The 23998-nt window shown below is 48.9% G+C and overlaps 2 protein-coding genes across 2 annotated transcripts; both read right to left on the bottom strand.

The window, feature by feature from the left end:
- Nucleotides 1-6166: 6166 nt before the first annotated feature.
- Nucleotides 6167-12382, bottom strand: LOC122364432. Its single transcript, XM_043334791.1, has 9 exons — nt 12224-12382; nt 10118-10479; nt 9788-9910; nt 9450-9489; nt 9156-9286; nt 8805-8924; nt 8470-8548; nt 8078-8278; nt 6167-7701 (listed from the first exon to the last, which is right to left on the bottom strand). The coding sequence occupies exons 1-9, from the start codon at nt 12234-12236 to the stop codon at nt 7538-7540; spliced, it is 1233 nt and encodes a 410-aa protein (XP_043190726.1). The 5' UTR covers nt 12237-12382; the 3' UTR covers nt 6167-7537.
- A 617-nt stretch (nt 12383-12999) lies between these two features.
- On the bottom strand, nt 13000-23048 carry LOC122364431 (sushi, von Willebrand factor type A, EGF and pentraxin domain-containing protein 1-like). Its single transcript, XM_043334790.1, has 7 exons — nt 22806-23048; nt 21122-21316; nt 20426-20638; nt 19137-20008; nt 18540-18775; nt 17956-18122; nt 13000-14312 (listed from the first exon to the last, which is right to left on the bottom strand). Exons 1-7 carry the CDS (start codon nt 22888-22890, stop codon nt 14203-14205), a joined length of 1878 nt encoding a protein of 625 aa, XP_043190725.1. The 5' UTR covers nt 22891-23048; the 3' UTR covers nt 13000-14202.
- Nucleotides 23049-23998: the final 950 nt, after the last annotated feature.

Genomic DNA, 23998 nt, shown 5'->3' with positions numbered 1-23998 from the left:
CTTTTATCGACTCGCCAAAAAAAAAAAAAAACACACACATACACACACAAAGCATGGGGCATGTCAGCTCTCAGTTCATTTATCATTGTCTTTACCATGGTTCAATTCCATTGCGCGATTTAAAGCACGTGGGTGCCTATATAGTATATATGTAGAAAATAATATCTACAGCAAAACATCCAAAATTACAAAGGTTACAATGCTTAAAAAGTAGGTTCATCAAGGAAGCCCATTTTTACTTGCGTTGTGTTGCCAACCATGCGATTCCAACGCGGGCTATTCGCAACGTCTGTTAAGGCACGTTAACAACTGACAAGCCGCCACCGCTGCCACTTATTCATAGATGGTTGATATCGCAGCTTGGGCGTCAGCAGCGCGGCCCACAACGCGTCGGCGCCAGCGCACGCAGCTGTTGGCACTCGGCAGCCGGTGTTGCGACTTAACGGCCGGCCGGCTCCATGAAGGAGAAGCTCTTGGTGAAGCTTTGTGATCGCCTCATAGCCGCCTTGGATGTCATCTTTCTTGGCAGATCCATCCGTTCAGATGGTACGGTGCAGTCTGGATAAAGGACGAAGTCCAACGCCGCTAACCCCGCGACCGCCACCCCACAACGTGGCCGCAGACCGAACGGGCGTGAGGGCCGTAAGGGCCACCCCCCCCCCCCCCCATCCGGTAGGTGGCTGAGCAGCCGGGCGCAGCGGCGCCTGGGCGGCGGCCGCGCTGAGATGAAGTCCCAAACCGCCATGTCGCCATCACCGCCATCAACATTGCTGCAGCTGTTCCCAACCGCCTCAATCGCCGCCGTTTTGCCAGCAGTCGCGCCGCGGAATGGCAGAAGCTCCAGAGTAGCCTCCAGCGCCCCTCTCCGCACGTGTGCAGGTGCACTGCGGCCGCCGGGTCCGACGTCCAGGCAGAACATGATATTTCCATGCTGCTCCGACGGTGGGCTGGTCTTGTTTGGGCGTTCCTCCACTGTGACGTCGGTCACGCCTGCCCCGGCCAGGGCGCAGAGGCCGACGTGTCACCATCCGGTTGCGGTCCTCAGTCGGGTCGCAACGTGTACCTCTTCCGCAGCGTGGAGCGCGCTCCCGCTGGGCAGCGATACAGCCAAAAGTAGCATGCGGTCGGCCAGCGCTGCGCCGGACAGCGGACCCATGCCGGGGGTATGCCGGTCTCGGCCATTAGCGGGGTCGTCGGGGCCGAGGCTGTACATACAGCTGGTGACCGCGTGAGCCGCCAATCGAAGCTCACGGCTTATAAGCTCGACGCGGGCATCACACGCCGTCCCGATGGGAGCTCCACGACGCCGCCGCGAACTCCAGCGCGGCTCGCAGCGCGAAGACCAGTACGGACGGCCGGGGCAAACGGCGTGCGGGAGTCGCAGGCGACGTTCTGCGGACAGAAAGGGTTGGGCATAAGCTGGTCGGCAGGACACTCTTGAGCCGAGCCTTTGATGTAATTACAGATGATCCAGAAGCATGCACAAAAATTCATGACACACTATTCTCATTTATGTATTTGCTACATATGATATGATATACCAGCTCATGATCAGTGACGCATTCTGGGCAATATGTTCTAAAGTGAAGTAACTGAAGTTACAGCTTAAAAGCTTACAAAAACAGCTTAAAAAACACACACACACATTCGATAGCTTATGAGAATAACATGCCTTGTGTGCTTAATGCAGGAAAATATTTTTTTTTCACTTTTTTAGAAACAGCAAAAGAGTTGTCAACAAGCCATGTCAACTATCTAAACAATTTTTATGGAAACTGCTCTAGCTAGCTTAAAGTTCCACAACGTTTCCGGAGCACCGTACCCAAACTCAGTTCATGTTACAAGAAAAAACAGTAATAATTCCTCCTAATTTTGAATGAAATATAGGTATGAGTAATTTGATTTGGAAAGCAACAAATTTCCGCACATCATTTTAGCAAAATTACTATTTTCTTCAGCCATCAGGTTACACAAAACTATAGTAAACTTTATGATCTAGTTTACACAAAACCAAAGCCCCGATTTTAACAAATGTAGATTAAATTTAAACAATTTAAAAAAATGTATCGTGGAGAAAATGAAAAGTGTAGATTTGTAAAGCCGGGATATTTCACGGATTAGGCACTTAAAGAAATATCTTCACTTTTCTTTGAGCCACCAGCCTTCACCCAAGTTTTACACGAATGTAGTGAAGCAGACAATGTGGCAACTCAAAATTGTGATGGTTTGAGATAATTATGACGGTAAAAGAAAAAGCAACACAAGGTTCCTTACCCTCGTTTTTTCACATGGGTTCAGATGAGGCTTCAACTGTTGCCGACCTGAGGAGCTATAGGGACTTGAGCTTTCCAAAACTCAATTTCTAAGGGCACTGAGCAGTGTTTGGCTTTCACACGAATGCGATAGTAAGTTATATGAAGTTGACAAAGCAAGCAAAGCAAAGCATGATGCCCCGCGCGTCCGCCCGCGACCACGCCCCGCGTCCGACTCCCGACCGCCGCGTGACCCGAGGCGCCCGGCGGTCACGTGACCTACCGGCCGGGACTGCAAACGGCCTTCACCACCATTCTTGTATGACGTCATACCCTACTGAGGTGCTGATTGGTCGGAATTAGATACCTGAAGGTAATTATCTGCCGTAGTTATTTTTGTTTCATTGTTTTGCGTGTTTTCTTATATGAAATGTAATTAAAAAATTTGCCATATTTTAATCACCATTAAAACATAACTGAATAGGTATGAAAGAGAACTCGATATATACTTTCCTTGTTTTTAAGAATTCCGGAATTAGATACCCGAGGGAGCAAAGAGGGAGCAAGTTGCCACGCTGATTTGATACCTCATAGTCGAAAGGTGGGCTACTAGAACCGAAAATTGCTGTGTTTGTAAATAAATAAGTGATTTGAGGGCAAAGAATGCCCGGATTTAAACTTCTAAAACTATTTTGAACATAAAATATTTCAGTTTGAGGGATGTTAAGGCCTCAAAGAGTAGGTACTTTTCAGGTATCAAATAAGTTCCTCTGCGAAAGGTCCGTCGTGAAAACGGCTAATATGGATACGCGTTTTTCATATTTTTTTCAACATTCTAATGATTCGTTCGTGATTCTTTAGATTATTTTGTCGACGAATATGACACATGGCGGTCGGGTTTGCGATGTGATTACTTGTCATGTTAACCATAATTTGAGTTATTGCATTATCAATAATAGTTATCATTTGTTATCATCATTGTTATTTTTACCGTTATTTTGGTGACTTTATTTTTATTTATTGATGTGTTATATGTTTTTTGCACTTTTAGCATTTTCATTGTTGTTTTCGAAATGAATTTTATTTATTTAATCAGTATATTGTTTTATTTTTGCATGTGTTTTCACATATCCTCCGTACTGATCTCAATGTACCCATATTTAAACATTTATTTAAAACTGTGTGTGTGAGTGACGTGTTGTTTGTATTCGTGTTCGTATCCCGGTATGTGAGGCGACGCAAGCCGCTGCTCACGGGGGCCGGGTGAGTGCAATCTAGTCATTAGGTTAAGACGGTGTGGTGCGAACACAAGCGCACATCCACCGGGTGGGGGGTTGAGATTGTGTGAGTGTGTATTGCATTGGTCGTGTGCAAGAGAATCGTGAGATGTGCGTACTGCATATAGTCTGTCGGTAATAACGGGCTAGCGGTTTGTCTATATGATGTATTCGTAAAATTTTTCTTTAAAGCACTTACTAGGCTTCCAAAGGATTGTCATGAGTTGGGGATTATAGTGCACCTCGTCTTCCTTCCAATAAATCGCATGATTTGTCATCGATTGCACAGTTAAGACGGACTTAAAAACTTAGAACCCGGTTTTGTATGTAAATTAAGGCTCAGACGTGGTTGTAAATGTCATTCGATTTACTTCAATCACATTTCTATGTTGATTAACCCAAGCGTACATCAAATCTGGTGGTACAATATTGTGCGCCATGTGATTGTGATGCAGTTAACCCGCGCCCCACTGGGGGGGGGGGCTATTTATAGCCCCCCCTCCCGTTTTTCTGCAATAACTTCCAAACCGCTTGACGAATCAACGCCAAACTTTCAGTACCTTCGGCTGCATCAATTTAACACCTTGTGTCAAAATTTGAACTTCGTAGCTACCATAGGTCGGCCGGAAATGACGTCAGAGTGACGTCATGTTCGTCCGATTTCGACGCAAAACATTGAACCACGGCAATCGCTCCCAAGAGCTCAGTTTTTAAGCTAGATCCAATTTCTTTGCATGAAAGGACTCAGAATTGACCGCGCTATCAAACTGCTATCTCGGATTTTCAAAATTTTGAAAATTTCGAAAATTTTATATAATAATATTCAAAATTTATATTTTTATATTTTTTTCAAAAAGTTTTTGACTTTTCGAAAAAACCGGAATATATGTGACAGAACGCATGATTATGACTAACTCTAGCAAGTTTTAGCTAAATATCTTCAAAAATGGCCAAGTTATACGCATTATTGCAAAAAATTCACAATTATTAAGTTTTCAAATCAATTTTTCAGTACGTATTTCGCATCGTACACCAATATAAATAGCACCATCGTGTTCCTGAGCTCAAACTCCATCCAATAGACAACTTTTTTGTTGAAAAATTTCAACTTCAAAATTTGACCTTTTTTGACCTGAAAGTGACCTGACCTAAGCTAATTTCGACTCAAAATGACCTTGAATGACACAGACGACATCAAATTCGAAATCTATGGCCTAAATGGACCATAAAACATGTGTCACGTGACCGACGCATGATATATTATTTTCGTGACCTGTGATGACCTGACCCTGACCTGAAAATCAAAGTACAAGTTTGGTACCCTCAAGGTATCTAGAGCATCTGTTCACGAGTGTGGAAACCAAAAATGAGCCTGATCTGACTTGTAAGACGGCGGCCAGAGCCCAAAATGTGAACAAGCCAAAGTGCTAATAATTTTTACTTTGACCTGACCTGTGACGTCATCGGTGACCTCGAGGTCAATGAAATTAGGTTTCGCTCGACAGTTTTTCCGGGGCTATCAGACGCCGTTTGAATTTTGACGATCGGCCCAGTAGTTTCGGAGTTAGGAGGGGGGGCTATGAATAGCCCCCCCCCCCCAGTAGGGCGTGTTATACACAGACCCCAGTGGGGCGCGGGTTAACGGCAGTAGTTTTGTCAAACACCCGGCGTTTGAGCATGCGTTGACCGCCGGTTCATCGTCGGCCCGATGATTTAAGATGACCGCACGGAATAAAATGTGATGGCGCTAGCTCCGAGTTTATGCGTATATTGGTGTACCCAGCCCGTTGTGCGTGAGCATACCGAATTGTGTAACTGTGGATTGTGCATATTTGGGTGTGAGTGTTAAAACCAGACGATAGTGATGTGAATATCTACGAGCGTGTGTAATCTCGTGTAAGGAACATGTATGCGTGTTCTCCGCATCAGCAGCACGGTGTAATGTTACCACACTATTTTCCGGTGTAGTCGAGCGGTCGTCGCCGCGGCGCTAGTCGTGATAGAACAGCATTATAGTGCGAGTCCAGTATGTCGCCTCGTGTTAATGCCTACCATGTGTGTAGCCCACGCTGTCGTCTGTTATATATCCCATGTTTGTTCGGATCTTCGACTCCGGAGTGCGAGTTAGCGAGTGGTGAGTGAGTGGTAACGCTCGTCAGTTCGCGGTCTCTCCTAGAGGGGCCGGCTTAGACCAATAAAGTGGCGGCGCGGTGAGCGAGTGAGCGCGAGTTTCGTTCTGTAGTGATGTGGACTGCTGCGTTCCCCCTCGATTGTCTGTGTCTGTTCGGTCGGTGTCGCGCTGCGTTGCGCGCCGCCCCGACCCTGGATGGTATTGCGGAACGTCGCTGCATATCCCCGTGAATATGACGTGCCATATAACCTACCCGGGACGGCCGCCGCCGCCGCCGCGCCTCCGCGGGGGGGCTGTAGTCATTCCGTTCTCGTCAACACAATACTAATAAATGTACAGATGTGGACGGGGTGTTACACTGAGTAGACTGGCGCGCAGATCGGCGAATTGTGGCTTATCTAGAGGCGATTTGGACACACTTATTATGTGCGTTAAAAGACGCCTATACATATTTTTATCTACGAGTACAGGAAAAGGACAAAGAATCGTAATTTCCTGTAAAAACTGATATTTATATCCCGTGTATTAGTGCAACTCCGAAAACAAACAGCAAACATCGATTAGGTTAGGAACAATAAGTCAAATGAGTGTGATTGCGATTTTTTGCGATTTTTTAGTCAAATGAGTCAACTTAGCGAAGTAATACAGCATGCAGAATATTCAAAAGTAAGCGTCATTTGCTACTGCAGAAAGCGTAGGTATCTACAAGTACAGTTATGCTTACAATAAAGCAAAGCCCACCTCTGAAGCATCCAAATCATAATTTTCAAGCGCACACACTGAACACCTCAACAACGATCTGTGCGCACTGCGCAGGCTGTTTCACACTTCTCAAGCGCATTTTATGATTAAAACAACAAAGACGACACTCACGGGCGCTCCTCTCAGTAACCACAATAACAACCCGGCCAACGTTTTCAAATGTCAAACATTTACTATTCAGCTCACCACCGCATGCGAACAACAAAGTGCTCGTGGAAGACATGTGCAATGTGCAGCGCTGTAAGGAATAGTGACAGCAGCAGCAGCAGCAATACTGCGGAATGGTGCAGATCAAACAATATGATAGAAGAGGAGCAATATAACCCACTTAATTGCGCATATACACTATACAGTAGCTGAGCTAAGATCAAATAAGATACAAAGTACGTTCTGTCACTAACGTTAATGATTGCGTGAGCAAAGATTGAGTTCCAAAAGTACAAACAGTGCTCTTTAAGCATGTGAATATCAGTCAAACCTTGCGTGATTCACATGACTTTTAATGGCAAACGTTTAGAATGTGCCATTTAGAAGTACTGTACTCATCACTAATATGTTTTTAGAGTTTGTTAGGTTGTCAGCTGTAAGCAATAGAACAACACATACCAGCAGGAGAGACTAAGTACCACGTCACAACAAACATAAACTAACATATGAACATCGAAGTAACCCCTGCGCTACCTTTCCTTTTCAGCAAATTCCCCCACCGCATGACTGAAGACATTCCCTGTGATATGCCTGGCCTAGGGCACCTATTGCAAACCTATGCTCGGTAGCAATAAAGTGGTGAAAAGAATTTACATTCGCTCTACAGGCGCAGTGCTTTGATAGACTTTGCAATCGTCATCAACAAAATCAGTTGCAATTTATCATGCACAATATCTGGCTCGGCTCCTGAGCTACAAGAGTCATTATCGAAATGTTATGGCAGTGCAAAGAAACTAAGCCCTCATGAAGGGCAGAACTATTTGTAAAATAACCTTAGCCTGAACTATTGATACCCACGTGAGAAGCACGTGAATAAAATCACCCTCTAATAACTCAAGTCTCGTACTCCTAAACAAGGACTGTCTGCCGCTTCACTGAACCTATCACTGACAGAGTATGACCACGCCTCACTCCATGGTGTCGTAGTTGAACTTCTTGACCTTGAAGTGTCTCCAGACGGCATAGCCAGCGATGGTCAGTACGGTGACGGTGGCGAGGGTCGAGCCGACGGCCAGCGGCACGGTCTCGTTGATACGGCGCCGGCCGACGGGTACGCCGGGGCAGTTCACCGCTGACGGAATGAGAAAGCAGGAACGTATTTAATAATCTGAAGTTCTTTTAGGATGGCCTCACAAAAAAGAAACGTAAACATTATTATAATGACATTTGGGTGATATCCCATTCCACGCCGGCAGCCCACGATGCGCTAGTCAGAGTTAGGTCTTGCGGTACAGCATATCACTTCAGGCGTTGACGAGTAGTGCCATCTAGCGGCAGCTATGTAAGTTTGCCTGTTCTAAACGCTGCATCACCCATGCTAAAAGGAAAAAACGGAGTGGAAACGAGTAAGCTTGAAATGAGAGACAGACATCGTTTATTTTATTCTCTGTGTAGTGAAACAGAATACATTTTTTAAATGCCGTCTCTAGTGATTATCGTGTACTCACAGGCCCCGAACTGTCCGTTGCGCACGTAGGGTTGCAGGTGCAGGTCCCACAGGATCACGCTGGCAGAGCGGACGCCGTCACCGTTGTACAAATCGAGGTCCTGTTTGGAGGTACAGAAGTACGCCTTGTCCACGGGCGTGCCGAAAAGGTGGAGCGTGTGGAGCATCTGGCGGTCCATCCAGAGCATCTGACGGCCGACTCCTGTGGAGGGGAGGAAGGGAGAGGGGTTAGTGGAACGGGGAGAGTGTCTGATGACCCACTCCTTTGAGGAGGGAGAGGGGAGAAGGTTGATTAGTGGAACGTGTGAAACATTGACATCAACTTCAAGTCGTCGTAAGCGGAATCAATAGCGTGTGCAATATGCGTAATGCACATATAGCGCGATAACTCACTTGGTTTTGCCTCGGGAAACTGGTCGGCGTCGTACTCCAGTTTCATGTCACTGACGTACCACGTGTTGCCGATGTCATTCTGAGAACAAAGGAAAAAATAACCATCACCGTATACTATCCAGGGCAGCGAATATCAAGATGCGAATTAAAGTTATAAGCATTATGTATAAAATGATACATGAGCCAGGAAGCAATGCATTCGAAGAATGCCTTTCAACTGACCATGAATACTGCTCATACGAATGCGCTTTTTTCCAAAGCAGGTAACAAGTTCACCACTCAAGATCGACCCAAATGTAAGCCACTTAAAACAGCCACCAAGCTGAATGCCTGACCTCTTTGAAGAACATGCTGAACTCGAAGTGGTCCCAGCGCAGGCTGATCACCGGCTCGGCGTTGTCGCGGGCACACGCGCCCGTTACCTCGGCGTCATCAGGCAGACGAACAGTGAGTTTCTGAGGCAGAAATGTATGACGTAAAAAAAGTATCATGATAAGTGGGTATACGATACTTGCAGAGTAGGTATGTACGTGAAATATGGACATTGTTTTATCTGTTAGTTTTTTGTGTGACGGAAACTGAAACGATTTATTTTCAACATTAAAGTTGATCTTGCTTCTATCTATAGCAAACTAACTTATATCACACTACGTACTTCAGGCATAAGAAAACATTACATAACTAACCTTTCGTTCGTCGTACTCTGTGTAGTAGACAATCTCCAGGTCTGCGTTGATGGTGGCCAGGATGCAGATCCGTCCGTGGTGGTCGAACACGGCGTACGCGTTGTCTGGTACCGGCTGGTAGGTTACCACCTCTACAGAAAATAAGTCAAGGTCAAAGTGTCTGTACCGATATCTTATATGGGATGAGCTGAACATGAACGAGATTTTTAGGTGCTGTGAAAGTGATTTTTCCAGCTCGTGAAAATGTTTAGAATAAAGGCTACAACAGACGTCGACTCAGAACCGAAACAGTACCTGGTGTGGTTGTGGTTTCCTTTGCCGCATTCTTGTTTGTCTGAAATAAGACATCAAAAATCCTAAGTTTCATATTGAAACAAGAAGCACATCTCCATTTCCACAAGACCATTTCGAACGTACTTACATACACCACTGTGCATGTGCCTACTGCAAAAATTACATTAGATCAGTCTTCTTTTTATTTTCTTTAGAACAATCATTTATCAGTATAAGCCATAGAACAAAATATATGTTCAACCATGGGTCCTGACTCCTGAAGCCTCTTCATTTAGCATTTTCCACCCACACCGTTTAACTGGGATAATTTGTTAACCGCTGGAGGACGTTTCGCCTACCTGATCTGAGTCGATGACGCTCGGCTGGTCGACCTGCTGCGTCTGTGGCGCCATCTGACGGTTGGAAGATCCGGCGGGAACCTCATCTCCCTCCACTCCCTGGTCTTCAGTTGGCGCCTCAGGCTGACGAGAGGAGAGGTCAAAAGTTATTTTACACTACAGACTATATATCGAGGAGCTGGGTAAATGTTAGCCAAGGGCATGCTTCGCCACCTCCTAGACGGAGAGATACGGGCTTGCATAACTCTAAAAACGATAAATATCTTGCGATGAATGTCAAAACAAGATAAGTGCACTGGAACACCGATCATGAACCTATCGAATACTTACCTTGGATTCTTGAGGCGTTTTATCTGGTGTCTCCTCTCGCTCGGGCTCCGTTTCTGGCTGCGGCTCCTGTCCCTGCTCTGGGTCCTGTTTCGGTTCCTGTTGTTGTTCCTGTTGTTGACCCGCCACCTTCTCTGTCTCCTTCTCGGTGTCTCCGTTCACCAGTATCCCCGGTTTAGCTGTCGGAGCTCTGTCCAGACTGCCAGACTGTGAGCCAGGCGCAGGGGCTGGTGGCTGCACTGTGGTCCTGAGATGACCGTGCCGCTCCATAAACCGCCGCTCCTGCCTCTCAGTCTTGCGCTCTAGGGCTGGGAGCTTCACGGCCTGGGCCGCTATGGCCATCAGAGACAGTAGCAGCAGTGCGTCTGGAACAAATTCGAAGAGAGAGGGTCACAATCAGCCGGAACCTCACTCAACGAGGCGAACATCTTTTTCGGGGGTTGTATGTGGGGGATCCCGATGAAAGGAAATACCTGACAGGCTACAAAGGGGAAGTCTTTGTCTGCATAAAATAAGTGCATAAGTCTTTGTCTGCATAAGGCTATCTCATAAGTTCCATAAACAAAATAAATTCATTCGTAAATTCTACAGTGTTCTTGATACAAACGTGGAGTTTGTAGCCACGTAGAACTTTGGTGACCATTCCGCCATTGACCGTTCGTCGTTACTACCCAAAACCCGCCTCACAAAACACCATTCCGGTCACACAATACCCATTCCAGTGCGCAGTTGGCCGTTTGCCTGGCGCCATCGAGAGCCGCTCGATGTTGCCGACACTGCAGACTGTAATTGCAAGGATCGATGGTTCGTGACGTCCGGCGGCCCAGACGGCCGGTCCAGCCAGCCAGACAGCCAGAGAAGCCTGCTACGTAGGAGACATTCGAGCCAACAGACAATGGTGGCGGTCTGACTCTCATAAGTGCTCCTCGCTCAGAATATGGGGAGATGATGGTTGTGCCACGTAACCGGTGTAGAATGACAATTACGGTAGATACAAGAGACGAGTAAACAGTGCGCACGGCGCAATACAATAACAAACGGATATCGTAATGAGCATCGGCCGGGGATCCATTTGTAATCGGCACATTTATTTAACTAATTTATGGGCTGAGGTAAATAAAGAAACGAGAGTTGCCGTAATGCTCTCACCGAGCAAAACAAAATAATTGTTCAGGGGCTGTCAGAACCGAGCTAGAAAAACATTCGAAACGTACGTAAACATGACATAAAATAGGTGGAGAGGATATTTATTTCAATGCTAATTCATTAGCAACCATCTTCTACTCGGAGGGCGTTTTACGTATCTTGCTTATCTTGAACGGCTATGAGCGTGTTAGGTATACTTTGAGCGACTGGAGCGGTAAATAAGATATGTTGTTTTCAATGATAATCCTCTTTTCCCAAATGTTCAGTTACCTAAGTTTACCGTCAAAACTATTGGTACTGCACGGAGTGTTTGTTTGGCATTGCATACTGCAATACCATGGGAGCCTCCAGCCTGCGCGACGCGCGTTGTGAGGTAAATAAAAAACCGCCGATGAGCAGAGTCGAAACGTTAGTTGACATTCAAGCCGGACTGTGCGGAAGAAGACCATTCAGAGCAATAAATGCTCAGCTCTATTTATAGTTGATTTCAGTGAGTAGCGATTCCGTGACGGGCGCCCGCTACTGCGAGCGTATGCTGCGATTTCCTGTCCCTAGATGGCAGCAGCAGTTAGCGCCTGCGAATGTAGGCTGTGCCGCACGGCACATCGCGAGCCCCAAGTTCGTCTGATCTGTATAATGTGTGCGTCAGAGAAACGAGATGAGAAGATTGCCACAGCTGCTCAGTTAGGCTGATTCTGACCTTCAATAATAAATGACCTGGTATTTGGTAATAAATTGAGCATACCTTTTGTTTTGTTTTGTGTTTGTAGGAAACATCAAATGCAAAAAAAAAAATACAAAGAAGCACCTAACCGAGTAACATTCGACCCACATTCATACACTCGAATTTCTGTCATGATGCCAGTAAGCGCAGCAATATCGGATTCCACGTCTAGTGTCTACTTTAGACCAACTAAGACATTAGACATACTATTATTCCGAGCACACACGGCCTCCACTCACCTCTAACTGCCATGGCTGCGTCTCTTCGTCTTTGCCCTCTCCCTGTATAATGCGGCTAACGGAGCGCAGGACTCGCGCAAAACGGCATCGATTGCGACGCTGCGCGCGACGCCGGAGAGCCAGCTGACTCGAGTCGATGGCTCCGATCGAAGGAACTCCAGAAGCTCCGCCCCAGAAGGCGGGTCACACCGACTGGAGGCGACGTCACTATAGTGATGACGTCATCCGTGAGGCGCCTCAACAACACACAGACAACCGGGATGAATGGCTTTAGGAAGTGTGTCCTCGACTCCTCACCATAACAGGCGGAGTATCTGTTACCAACGTTGAGATAGCAGGAGAGGATCTTCCCAGTCCCCCCCCCCCCCCCCCGAATGTGGACGTCTTGAAAAACGCTCCCCGAAGGCTCATGTGAAGACTGGGACTGAGTAGCGAGTACTGACGTGCTATTTTATCACTTAAAAGTAGTTGATAGTCCCTCGTAGCCACATGTGTTGACCTTGAACGCCGGCAAACTAAGACTACAGGATTACATCGTTCTCGATTATCATCCAGGAGTTTGTACAAAACGATGATGAGTTATGAATGTCTGGGCTAGGTTGGCAGGATAAGACTATAAATGGTAAGCACTAAGCAATGAACATGAAAATTTTGTATAAAAAAACTATATCAATATCTCCTACGATAAGTCGATAGAAGTCAGCAAAACCTTGGCTGGTCTTCAATTTTGAACCCACTGAACACGCATCGAACCTGGCCGTCTTACCACACTCGCGTTTCGGCTTCCTGGCATATTTATTAGAGGTCTAATGACAACAACAGCGGAACAGGGGCCATGCAGAGGCCGGGACTCGCAACTACCGACAACAGACCGCGGTGCGAGCTGACGGGCGCTCAACCAATCACAGAGCGGCCCGCACTGCCGGCAGTCTCGCCAACACATACTGAACAGATCACCAGAGGCCGCTCTCCTAAACCGGAGGGCCACAACGTCTGAACGGAGCGGCGCGCAGGCGGGTCTCCCCTTCCGCTGCCGAACTGGAACAAAACAAGGCCTGCGAATAGGCAGGCGCACCAGAAATTGACAAAAACGTGGAGTGTAAACATGCTGTCGCGCAAAAGGCACAGAGCACAACTACAAAAAAGGTTTATAGCAAACACGAAAAAAACAATGAAGTCAAAATATGCTCACGACCGGCTTACAATTCAGACTGAATACATAGCCAACGCAAATATTCGTGGGACGCACTCTGAGGACATTATCGCGTTTGATTTACCAGGCATGTCACGGCACCTATAAAACCATTTCGACGTTTTAACGCACTGAAGAAGATTGACATAGACTAGTATCGCAGACATGTGTTTAACTTTACGCTTCCAGCGACCACCGAGGGGACAGACCGACGATAAGCAGTGAGTCTCAGGGGGCGCTGCCGCGAGTGTGCACCACTGAAGCTGAGTGGGCGGGGCACTGCTGGGCTCCCATCACGCCTCCGTGCCATGGTACCACCTCAGTGCAGCGTCGTCGCCACCTCTTACATACACAGCTCGCGTCCAGTGCGTCACTCGCCCGCCACGCATCAGTTCATGTCGCGCAGCTCCAGCAGTCGGTGCGACGCCACGCGGCGGCGCGAGCGGCACAGCGGCGCAGTTTGATCTGACGATAATCTCGTTAAAGCTGCGCGTCGTCGCCTCAGTCACGGCGGCAAGTCCTGTACATCAGCCTCCTCTGTCATCAGATCATGTTCGCACGCAATCCGACGGTGACCGAGCTGTAACTGTCAGCTCGTCGCCATACACGGCTGTCTCTTCGCACAGAGACTTAGCGCTAGCTGGGCGCCCGTTGGTCCGCCGGCGACCAATCTGCCGCGGGGACCGACAGCTCAGTCTACTGAATCTCGACCGTCTGGGGCTCACCGCTCTGTGGCAGCTACCATCCGCTCGATGAGGGTGATGCCGCCCGGCTTTAACAACGCAGTTTACTTGTTGGAGGTGGTGTCCCCGGCGGAGGAAGATTTGCCACAGGACTGGGAGTCGTCTTGTTCAGCGCCCTCCAGCTCAGTCTCATTTTCCTCCAGCAGGGGTTCACCTGACAGAGAAAAACACACGTTAGCGTGGCAATATCACACAGAAAAGAAAACATGAGAAACAGTATAAGCTCACGAGTAGCCACATATTCTATCTCGTAAATGGTAGCTTGATGTGTCAAGTTAGGATGTTGCATGAATTCATAAGTCAGTTTCAGCTTGCAACGGTACATAAAACAGTTACAGGGCGTCAATTTACTATTTAGTAGAAGCGCAACTGGCTCTCAATTAATAAAAAAAAAAACAGTCAGACACAGAATCAGGTTACCATTAGCAAACGCCACAAATATATAGTAAGTTAAATTGCATCAATTCATTTTCAACTGGGAAGGTCATAGCTACATGGCTACATACATGGTAGCAGACAGGTTCAAGCTAGCAGAAAAAGTGAATGTAACAGCTATCTTGGTAAGAAATTAACCCGCTCTGGTTGTAAAGCAGCATAAATGGTTTTCCCCTACATCGCTATAATTACCGCATCAAACACTTAAAGTGCGCCTTTAAAAAAGTAACGATAATATTTTTCAACATTTTCAACCATCAAGTGCTACCTGGCTTTTATATGTTTTGCCAATATTTCGGTTCGGTTTATATCAAATGATTGTTTAACCCGCGCCCTGGTGGGGTCTGTTTATAACGCGCCAGTTCGGAGCACACTGCCGCCGTCTGAGAAGACGAGTCCGCCCCCGCGTCGCCCACCTGAGACGCCTAGCCGGCCGCAGCTGGGGGCTGGACGAACAGGCTCTAAGAACAGTCGCCAACGGATATGTTCGGGGGGCTCTGGAGCACGCTGCCGCTGCATGGCTGCCCGCAACCGCGCCATCTCACGCCGAGCTCATTGAGCGCGAGATGAGGGCGGCCGCGCGGATCGTCACCGGATGCCCCCGCTCCACGCCGACACACGCGGTGATGGCGGAGGCGAGGCTGGCCCCCATGGAGGAGCGGAAGAAAGTCCTCGCCGCTCGGCTACTGGGTCGTGCCCTGGCGTTACCGCCGACCGACCCCCTGCGCAGGACAGCTGAGGCCTCGGCGCCCTCGAGGCTGTCTTCTGTGCGGGGGTGGCGAACGCTGGGCCGCCAGATGCTGGCTGAGGTGGAGGTCACCGCACCGATCGAGCCGGTGCTGCCTCCTCGCATCCCGCCGTGGGAGCGCGGAGGAAACGTCACCTTCTGCCTGGACGTGGGGCCACTACGAACCGGTGCGACAGAAGGAGAGAAGATACGGGCTGCCACCCGTCATCTTGCCGCTCTACCACAGAGAGCAACCTGGTTGTGGACGGACGGCTCCGTGGAGGGTGGCGTCAAGGACGGAGGCTCTGGAGCAGTAGTCATCTGGTCGGACGGAGAGGAGGAAGACCTGAAGACACCGGCCGGACGACACTGCTCCAGCTACCGAGCAGAGATGCTCGCCCTGGCGTCCGGGCTTGAGCACCTGCTCGACAATCCACGAGACCGCGACATCCCCATCGTGATCTGCACGGACAGTATGGCCTCCCTGGCTACCCTCCGGGCGGGGCCTACCGCGCAGACGTCACCGCTAGGCGTCAGGATCTGGCGGGCGTTCTCGCGGCTGTCCCGGGAGGGTCACCGCCCGATTCACGCTCAGTGGGTGCCTTCCCACTGCGGGATCGAAGGCAACGAGCGGGCAGACGCCATAGCAAAGGAAGCGGCGGAGCTACCACAGGAGGACATCCCCGTCGACTCCAGGACCATCTGCCGAGCAGTAGCCAGAGCCGCCAGAGAGGCTACTATCAAGAACTGGCCAGCCGGGTGGTTCCGGTCCGTGACGGGCGACCGCCTACCGCCCCGAGTTACCGGCTTGGAGCGGTCCAGCGCGGTGGATGTCCACCAGCTGAGGGCCGGGCACTGGTCTGGTGCCCGGTCCTACCTGCACAGAATCGGTCGCTCCCCGTCTCCGATCCCAGGCGGATGCCAGGGGTGCAACAGAGATGACTGCAGAGAGTCCTGGTGCCCCCTGTGCCGGGAGGAGCCGGACAGGCCGGACCATGTCCTCCTCCGCTGCCCCGCCCTGATGGGGACGAGATCAAGGACGTGCTACACCATCCACCCGGAACCGGAGGAGGTCCGGGAGACCGCCGTGGTGGCGGCCCTGGCGGCGGCCGCCAGAGGCGCCCAGAGCCGACAGGCTACACTTCATTAGAAGCGGAGGGAAGAACAACAACAACAACAACCTGGTGGGGGGGGGCTATTTTTTGCCCCCCCCCCCTCGTATCTCCGAAACTACTGGACGGATCCGCAAAATTCAAACGGCGTTCGAAAGGCCTGTCAAATTTGTCGAGGGAAACCAAATTTCATTGACCTCGGGGTCACCGATGACGTCACAGGTCAGGTCAAAGATGAAATGTTTCACCGTTCACGGGTCATCTAGGGAATGCGCTATAACACCGAAGAAAACGCATTTTGTCGAGAATCAGCGATAGGGCGTCAGTTGCCTAGTACATATATTGCTATAAGAGGTCACTGACATTACCAGGTCAGGTCACAGGTCAGGTCACCAAGGGTCACAGGTCAGGTCACATGAACCTAACTAGGTACTAAGGTTGTGCGATGCATGTTTTATGGCCAATTTTTCATTTCCAACTCAATGGTGTTGGTTATAAGACTATCAGGTACGGCTTAGGCCGCTTTCTGGTGGAGGTCAGGTCAAGGTCAGGTCAAAAAAGGTCAAATTTCAAAGTTGATATTTTTGCATAAAATGGGTATTGATTCGATGCAGCTCGTCACGGGGAGTCTAATGGTGGTCTTTGTTTTGCGCTACGAGGTCTAGAATTGCAAAAAAATTGAGTTTGAAAATTTGACGTCATCAATTTTGAACAGTTTTTTCGCTGTAACTTGGCCAAAAAAAGAGGTATCGATCTCAAATTTGGTATGTTGATAGAAGGCGGTAAGGACTATCACATATATTCCGGTTTTTTCGAAATTCAAAAAACTTTTTGGATTTTTCGGCTATTATAATCAAAAAATCTATTTTTTGATTTTTTGGGGGTCAAAATCCAAAAATTTCAAAAATTCGAGATAGCAGTTTTGTAGCCCTGTCGATTCTACAGCTTTTATGTCTTTATCGTTTTTCTGTATTTGCAAAGCTATAGGCCTGACAGCTCTTCCCGCGAAACCCTTTTTTGGGTCGAAAACGGCAGAACATGACGTCACTCTGACGTCATTTCCGGCCAACCTATCATAGCCTTTGGATAAATTTTTGGTCACAATGTGTAAAATTGATGTCCGGGAGGGTACTGAAAGTTTGGTGACGATCGGCGCAGCGGTTCTGGAGATATATCGAAAAGTCTGGAGGGGGGGGCAAAAAATAGCCCCCCCCCCCACCAGGGCGCGGGTTAAGACTCCCGATATAGGAGTTAAAGCTGGGCATGGCAGTTGGCACCGACAGGAACAGGTTAGTGTCTTGTCCAAGACGAGGCTGTATAAGTTTATGCATTCGGTGACAATCACCACAGGTTTTCACCCATCTCAGACACCACACACGTCTACCCCTTGAGCCAAAACCCATACTGACTAATTCCGATGTGAGTGCAATTACCTCCCGTAATATCAACAGAGCTATAAGGACACGTCTGCATCACGTGGGTGGGCGCACACGTCATCAATTAATGCTGCGCCATGCACCCACCTTCAGTATTGAGCACGGACGATGTGTCAAACGAGGCCAGGCTGCCGCACATGCCGCGCACACTGGCCGTGGCCGCTGCGCTGAGTGTGTTGGATGCCGCGTCACTGGTGGCCATTGTATCCGTGGAGCCCATACTGTCCAGCAGGGACGGCGTGGCGTTGGAGGTCCTGAATACGAGAGGAGGGAGGGGTTAGGGAGGGACGGAGCTCAGGGGACGCCCGACGTTGCCGGTCAGGGGTGACTAGTGTTGAACATCAGGGGACACGATAACATAGGAAGGAACAGTTACGCTAGTTTTGTATTCGGTTCACAAGCATCAGCTGCTGACTGGAATGATCCATTCAATTCATATTATCACAAGAACGCACGAGTGCTTTGTATGAAATGAATGGCGAGTTCGAGGTTCCATGGGACGAAATATTTCGTGTAAAACTAAAGTTGACTGATTGAGTGACAGTGTATCATCACAATGTTCCCTGTGTTAAAGTGAAATGAATCCAGGAAAGATCCTAACTCCAGTCTTACTGCACCAATCGCCACACCTATCCAACCCATCCCCACTATATTCCCACCCCCCGACTCACGTATTGCTGTGTCTGGAGGCCGAGTGGTGGCTCTGCACGGAGCGCTGTGACACCGAATCTGACTCCTGCTCCCGCCGCCAGAGGCGCTCCCGGCGGGAGGCCGGCGGCAGGCTGCGGTGGTGGTGGTGGAACCGCGCTGCCAGCTGGGCGCCCGTCAGTCCGCTGGCCCCGTGCTCGGAGTGGGGCGGCGGGGCACGCTCCGAGCGCACCGCCTCCTCGTAGGTGGGCAGGACGAACTGCCGGGAGGGAGAGGGGAAGTGAGCGGCGGGGCACCAATTGTCAAGGTCGGGTGGTGTGATCAGGTGGTCAACGTCAGGTCAGACGTAGACGACAACCAGCGAGTACACATATTAGACATCAGTCGTCTGAACAATCGAATAGCAAAGCTAGCTGATAAGCAACACCAGGTGGAATCAAGTGGTCAAAAGTCAGATGGAAAAGCCATGGGCTAATCGAAATTTGAGACAACTCCAATTCAATATCAGAAAGAGCACAGCTGCGGTTATTTGTTTTGAACCTGCTTTTCGTGCTATTCAAAACCAAAGGCTCAATGCCACCGCGATAGTTCATCCCACACGAGTGCCCGCACCGTCTCACCTGCGACCCCGACCCCTCCTGGTAGGCGATAAGCGCCACCCGGTCCGCGTCCTCCGTGCGCCGCGGTCCGGGCGGCGGCGGGGTCGGCGGCGGCCGGCGCAGCGGCTTCCAGGCGCGACGCTGCAGCAGCAGCACCAGCAGCAGGACGAGCAGCAGCACCACGGCCACTGTGACGGCCAGCAGGGTGACGCCGATGGGCGAGAGGAGCGGGGCCGGCTCGGCGGCGGCCGGCGCCGGCTGTCGTTCGCACGCCGGGGCCATTCGGTTCGGTGTCCAGCAGCCACCGGCGTCACACGTCAGCCGGCGCGGGCCGAGCAGGCGGTACCCGGGCTGACAGGTGTAGAACACCTCTGCGCCCGGTGAGCGGCCGCCTCCATACGCCTCTCCAAACGGTACGGCCGGCGGCGAGACGCAGCTGGCCACCGGCTGACAGCGCGGCCGGCGGCCCACCCACCGCCCGCCGTAGCATGTCAGCCGCTGCGGCAGACACGGCGATACCCGGTCCCGCGTCCCTTCCGTGCACGCGTACTCGACCACGGCGCCGGCCGACGCGCCAACATCTGAGAGCCATCCGCGCACCAGTCGCTGGGTGGTAAGCGGCTGTCGCTCGGGCAGGCCGCACGCCGGAGACGGCAGGGGCTCGTCCGGCTGCTCTGCGCGGCAGCCGGGCGCCACGGGAGGAGACCATTCACCGCCGCTCATACACTGGTATGTGTCGGTGCCAACCAGAACGTGAGCCGGGTTACAGCGGTAGACGGCCCGTGCGCCGACAGGGTACACGTCGCGGTGAGGTAGGACGGCTGATCCGTCACTGAGCAGCTCCATGAAGTAGCCCTGGCTGGCCGACGGTGGTGGACCGCACACGGTCCGTGCTGGGAAGGGTACGGGCGAGATTAGCATGGCAGAAGGGATATACCGATGGGCTCATTGTCGTCAGGCACATGAAACGATTGTCGTTGATTTGAGCAATGTCCTTGCTCACTGTTTAGCATGTTAATTTTATGCATCACATGTAGCGGTCGTGACACAGCACAACGAAACGGCGAGCGACGAATAACTAACATCAACAACAACGCCACGGTTGGTTTCAAAGCATTCATATATCACTACCTCATTAAAAACAGCATTTTTGTTTACACTGTGTATATTGTACAGATCGCCAATGATATGACTTTAAATAAACGCCAACATTTCTAATAAAATCACTTTTAAAAGTCAAACCCTACAAAACCAAACAAAATCACCTTAAAAATCCACTTTCTGTTTCCCCAACATACACTTCCACTTACCGCACACGGCCTCCTCTCCCAGCCAGTGGCCGTTGACGCAGACGCGTTGTACAGTGCGCTGCTCCGCGCCGCCGGCCGTCCGCAGCTCAAAGTCCTCATCGCACCGGTAGATGACCATGGAGCCCTGAATGAAGCGCGTGCCGTCTGCAGCGCGCAGACCCTCCACCTCCCATCGCCCGGCCTTCAGGGGCGGCGGCTTGGGACAGGTCACCTCTGCGGGCAGACAAATGGGAAATGTAACTCGGATCGGCGTACAATTTTCGGGGAAAGTTATTAATTCAAGGAAATACACAGATTTCTGAGACATGAACTTGCAGTGGGTGGGCCATGGCCCCTTACCATGAATGTGGTTATATGACAAGTGATAAACCATTTTGCATACCCACGACCTCAGCACAGAAGTGTACTGAAAGCCAGCACCAAATGACTGCATCCTCCCACTTTAGTTGAAAATTCAAACGTCTAGCAGACTTCCAACAGCTTATGAAAGCCAATCCGAGCTTCAACACCAGCCATCCAGTAATCAAACTTATGCAGCAGCTGCAGGTCACCAAACTTATTTTTGTTAAACTCAAACTATTTTCGGAGTTTAATGCGTACGAGTTACGACCAGCTATGACTGTTCATTTATAGAGCGACATTTTCCTCCCCTTCCCGTGCATTCTCCCCGCTCCCGTTCCACCGCCGACGGCTCACTGGTGCACTGTGGCAGGCGGTGCGGGTCCGGGTGCAGCTCGCTGCGCCAGCGTCCCTCCGAGTCGCACGTCACCCGCTCGGGCCCGTCCAGGTGGTAGCCCTCGCGGCAGACGATGCGCGCGTCGTCACCGGGCCGGTAGACAGCCTGCAGCTGCAGCAGCCGGCCGTGCGCCACCGCCGGCGGCGGGCACCGCACTGCACGAGCACACGGGGCGCCGGGGGAGGAGGTCAGACCGGGCCATGCAGGGGAGGGAGTCGGCAGCAAGACCTAGTTTCAAAGAGCAGGCCGAGGTAGGGGACCTAAATAATGGTAATGATGATAATGATGAAAATAATAATGAATTTTGCTGCTAGTGTCCAATTTATGTACGTTTTTTATATTTTAACCATCAACTTTTAAGAATAAGGTTATGCTCATATGATCAACTCTAACCATTTACCATGCTTAGATGTCTACTTATAAAATAAGTCCACAGGTTTAATAGCATAATAAGAAACATAGCCTGACATAAGTAGGCCAAAAATATGTGGCCACAAGAGTAGCTTAAAATTAACAATAAGATATGATATGGCGGGAAGGCAGAAGTGCATACTGAGGTTTGTATTCATAAAAAAAATTATTGGGAACACCTTTTCCTTACCCAAATAAGCCACAAGCTATGTACCAGTCAAAGCACAAAAACAAAGGGTGTAATCAAGAAAAGATAAACCTTATAGTGCAGACTGCTCACTGCAGCGTGAAACTATGCAATTAAATCAAAAGTCTGATGATGTTACAGTTTTGCTCCACCATGACATGATAAAATATTGTAGATGCTGTCTATTCATAGTACAAAAACATACAGGAAAAACACCAGATGCAACAGAAACCAATTCACCATATGAAACAATACAGAGATAATGGTTTTCATTATATCAGCATGATCCATTCCTAGTGAACTTTTTCATAAGGAAGATGGAACCTTAAAAGGCAGGGTGATGGGTGCACCAACAGATCCAAAGGGCAAGGGAAATTCAGATACAAGCCCTCTATCTTAGAAATTTATAAATGAAAAATGCTGGCTTGCTGATGTCGAAGAAAACTTGAGAGTTATCAATAAGGAAGAAAGCACTCTATATAACAGAGAAAGGAGTTTTAGCTTAAGTACCTAAGTACTAGGGGACTGATTAAGATTTACAAGAAGTAGACCGTAATTGGTGCATTTTAAAAGTATAGATGTTTCTGGGGTTATTTGCTGCCCTCTCTTCTGCTTTTGTGTCCATGATCTGGTAAACTCAAACAATCAATAAGGTACCTATGTACCCACAAATGACAACAGAAATATCACCAAGTTAGAAAAAAGTGTGATTTCAGATAAGATCATAAAGTGCAATATCCATACACAACATTTCCAGCAATAATGTGTAAAACAACCTGAACAAACCTTATTACAACCACCCTCCACTTGCTTAACCTGAAATTATCCCACCTTACTATCACACCTCGCGAATGTGCCAATTTTTATCACTGTTTAGCCGAACTGATTCTGAAAGCCGTGAATTTCAGGGTCGCGATGGACAGAAGAGCCCCACACAATTATACATCACCTTTCTAAAAATTATAGGTCTACCAATTCAGATGTTTAGAAATATACATAATAAATACAGACAATAAACATGAAAAAGAAAACCAGGAATCTCTTACCTTCTTCATTATCACCCACTGAGACAGATTCAGCGCATAGTCGCGCCAGACTGCATGCTAGGCAAAACAGCGCTAGCTTCAGCATCTTCGATGTTTTGTCAATATATCCTTGTGCAAAGTCATAAGCTTATGTGGTCAATTGAACAAAAATCCATTGCAATGAACAGTAACAATCCGATTATCAATGGCCGACCAATCGCATAAAACACACACCACCATAAACAATACTAACAAGGATAGCAAATATGAAGCCATTTTCAGACTTAGTGAGGAAAACTCCGGTTGATGACGTAATAAAAATCCTCTTGATATCTTTGCCTACATAGTTACTTGGAACATTTCATAATGTTTTTTTCATACATTTAAGATTATTTTTCATCAATGGATTCAATTGAGCAGGGTAGTGGCTATAAACAGAGTATGTAGAACAGCATTCCAAATGTCCAGCGTCAGGCGTGACATGCGTAAAACTGACGTCACTAGACTCTGATGTCTGGCGACGGCAAAGAGAAGCTGAAGTTGAAGATGTGTTCGCCAGAGGTCAGCGGGTTATACGGTCATACACTGTGATACGGTCAGCGTCATACCGAAGCGCCAAGCATGGGGGTGGCGTAGGGGACGGGCAGTGATAGGGTAAGGGCGGGTAAGAGTACGCGGGCGATAAGAGTACGCATCAGCTGTTTCGGTTGCTTAGCAACGCGGGTTTGTCGAGTTCATGAAGTGACATGAAGCCGCCAGTGCGTGCATGTCACCAACGGAACGTGGGCGTTGAGCGGCGACGCTGTTGAGTTTAAGGCGATGAATATTATTTTCGAGCGTTATGATATTATTATGATATGGTACAATAATTTTGATACTTGGCAGTTGAGATAAGGAACATTTCCGTGATTGTTGTGGGAAACTTGTGAGGTTATCTCAATCTGGGGAAATACTGTACAGTGCAATATTCTGTTTGCGAAGTTTTGCACAACGTTTCGGGGTTGTTTTGTGCGCGAATTGCATGTACGGTAAGAGGACGCACTGTTCAGGAGGGTAAGAGTACGCAGAATTATACATTAAATCGAATATACAGAAATATAGAATTATTAATCTATCGCTCAATGACGATTGTTTTGTAGGTATATCATCAATGGAGCACTGTGATGCAGATGCGTACCCAAAATTCTTCCAAATACGAGTTATTCTCCTTTTTG

Source organism: Amphibalanus amphitrite, unplaced genomic scaffold (assembly GCF_019059575.1).
Source record: "Amphibalanus amphitrite isolate SeventyFive unplaced genomic scaffold, NRLGWU_Aamphi_draft 000676F_arrow, whole genome shotgun sequence".
NCBI lineage: Eukaryota > Metazoa > Arthropoda > Thecostraca > Balanomorpha > Balanidae > Amphibalanus > Amphibalanus amphitrite.
The sequence above is the reverse complement of the archived record's forward strand: the minus strand, read 5'-3'. Positions and strand labels throughout refer to the sequence as shown.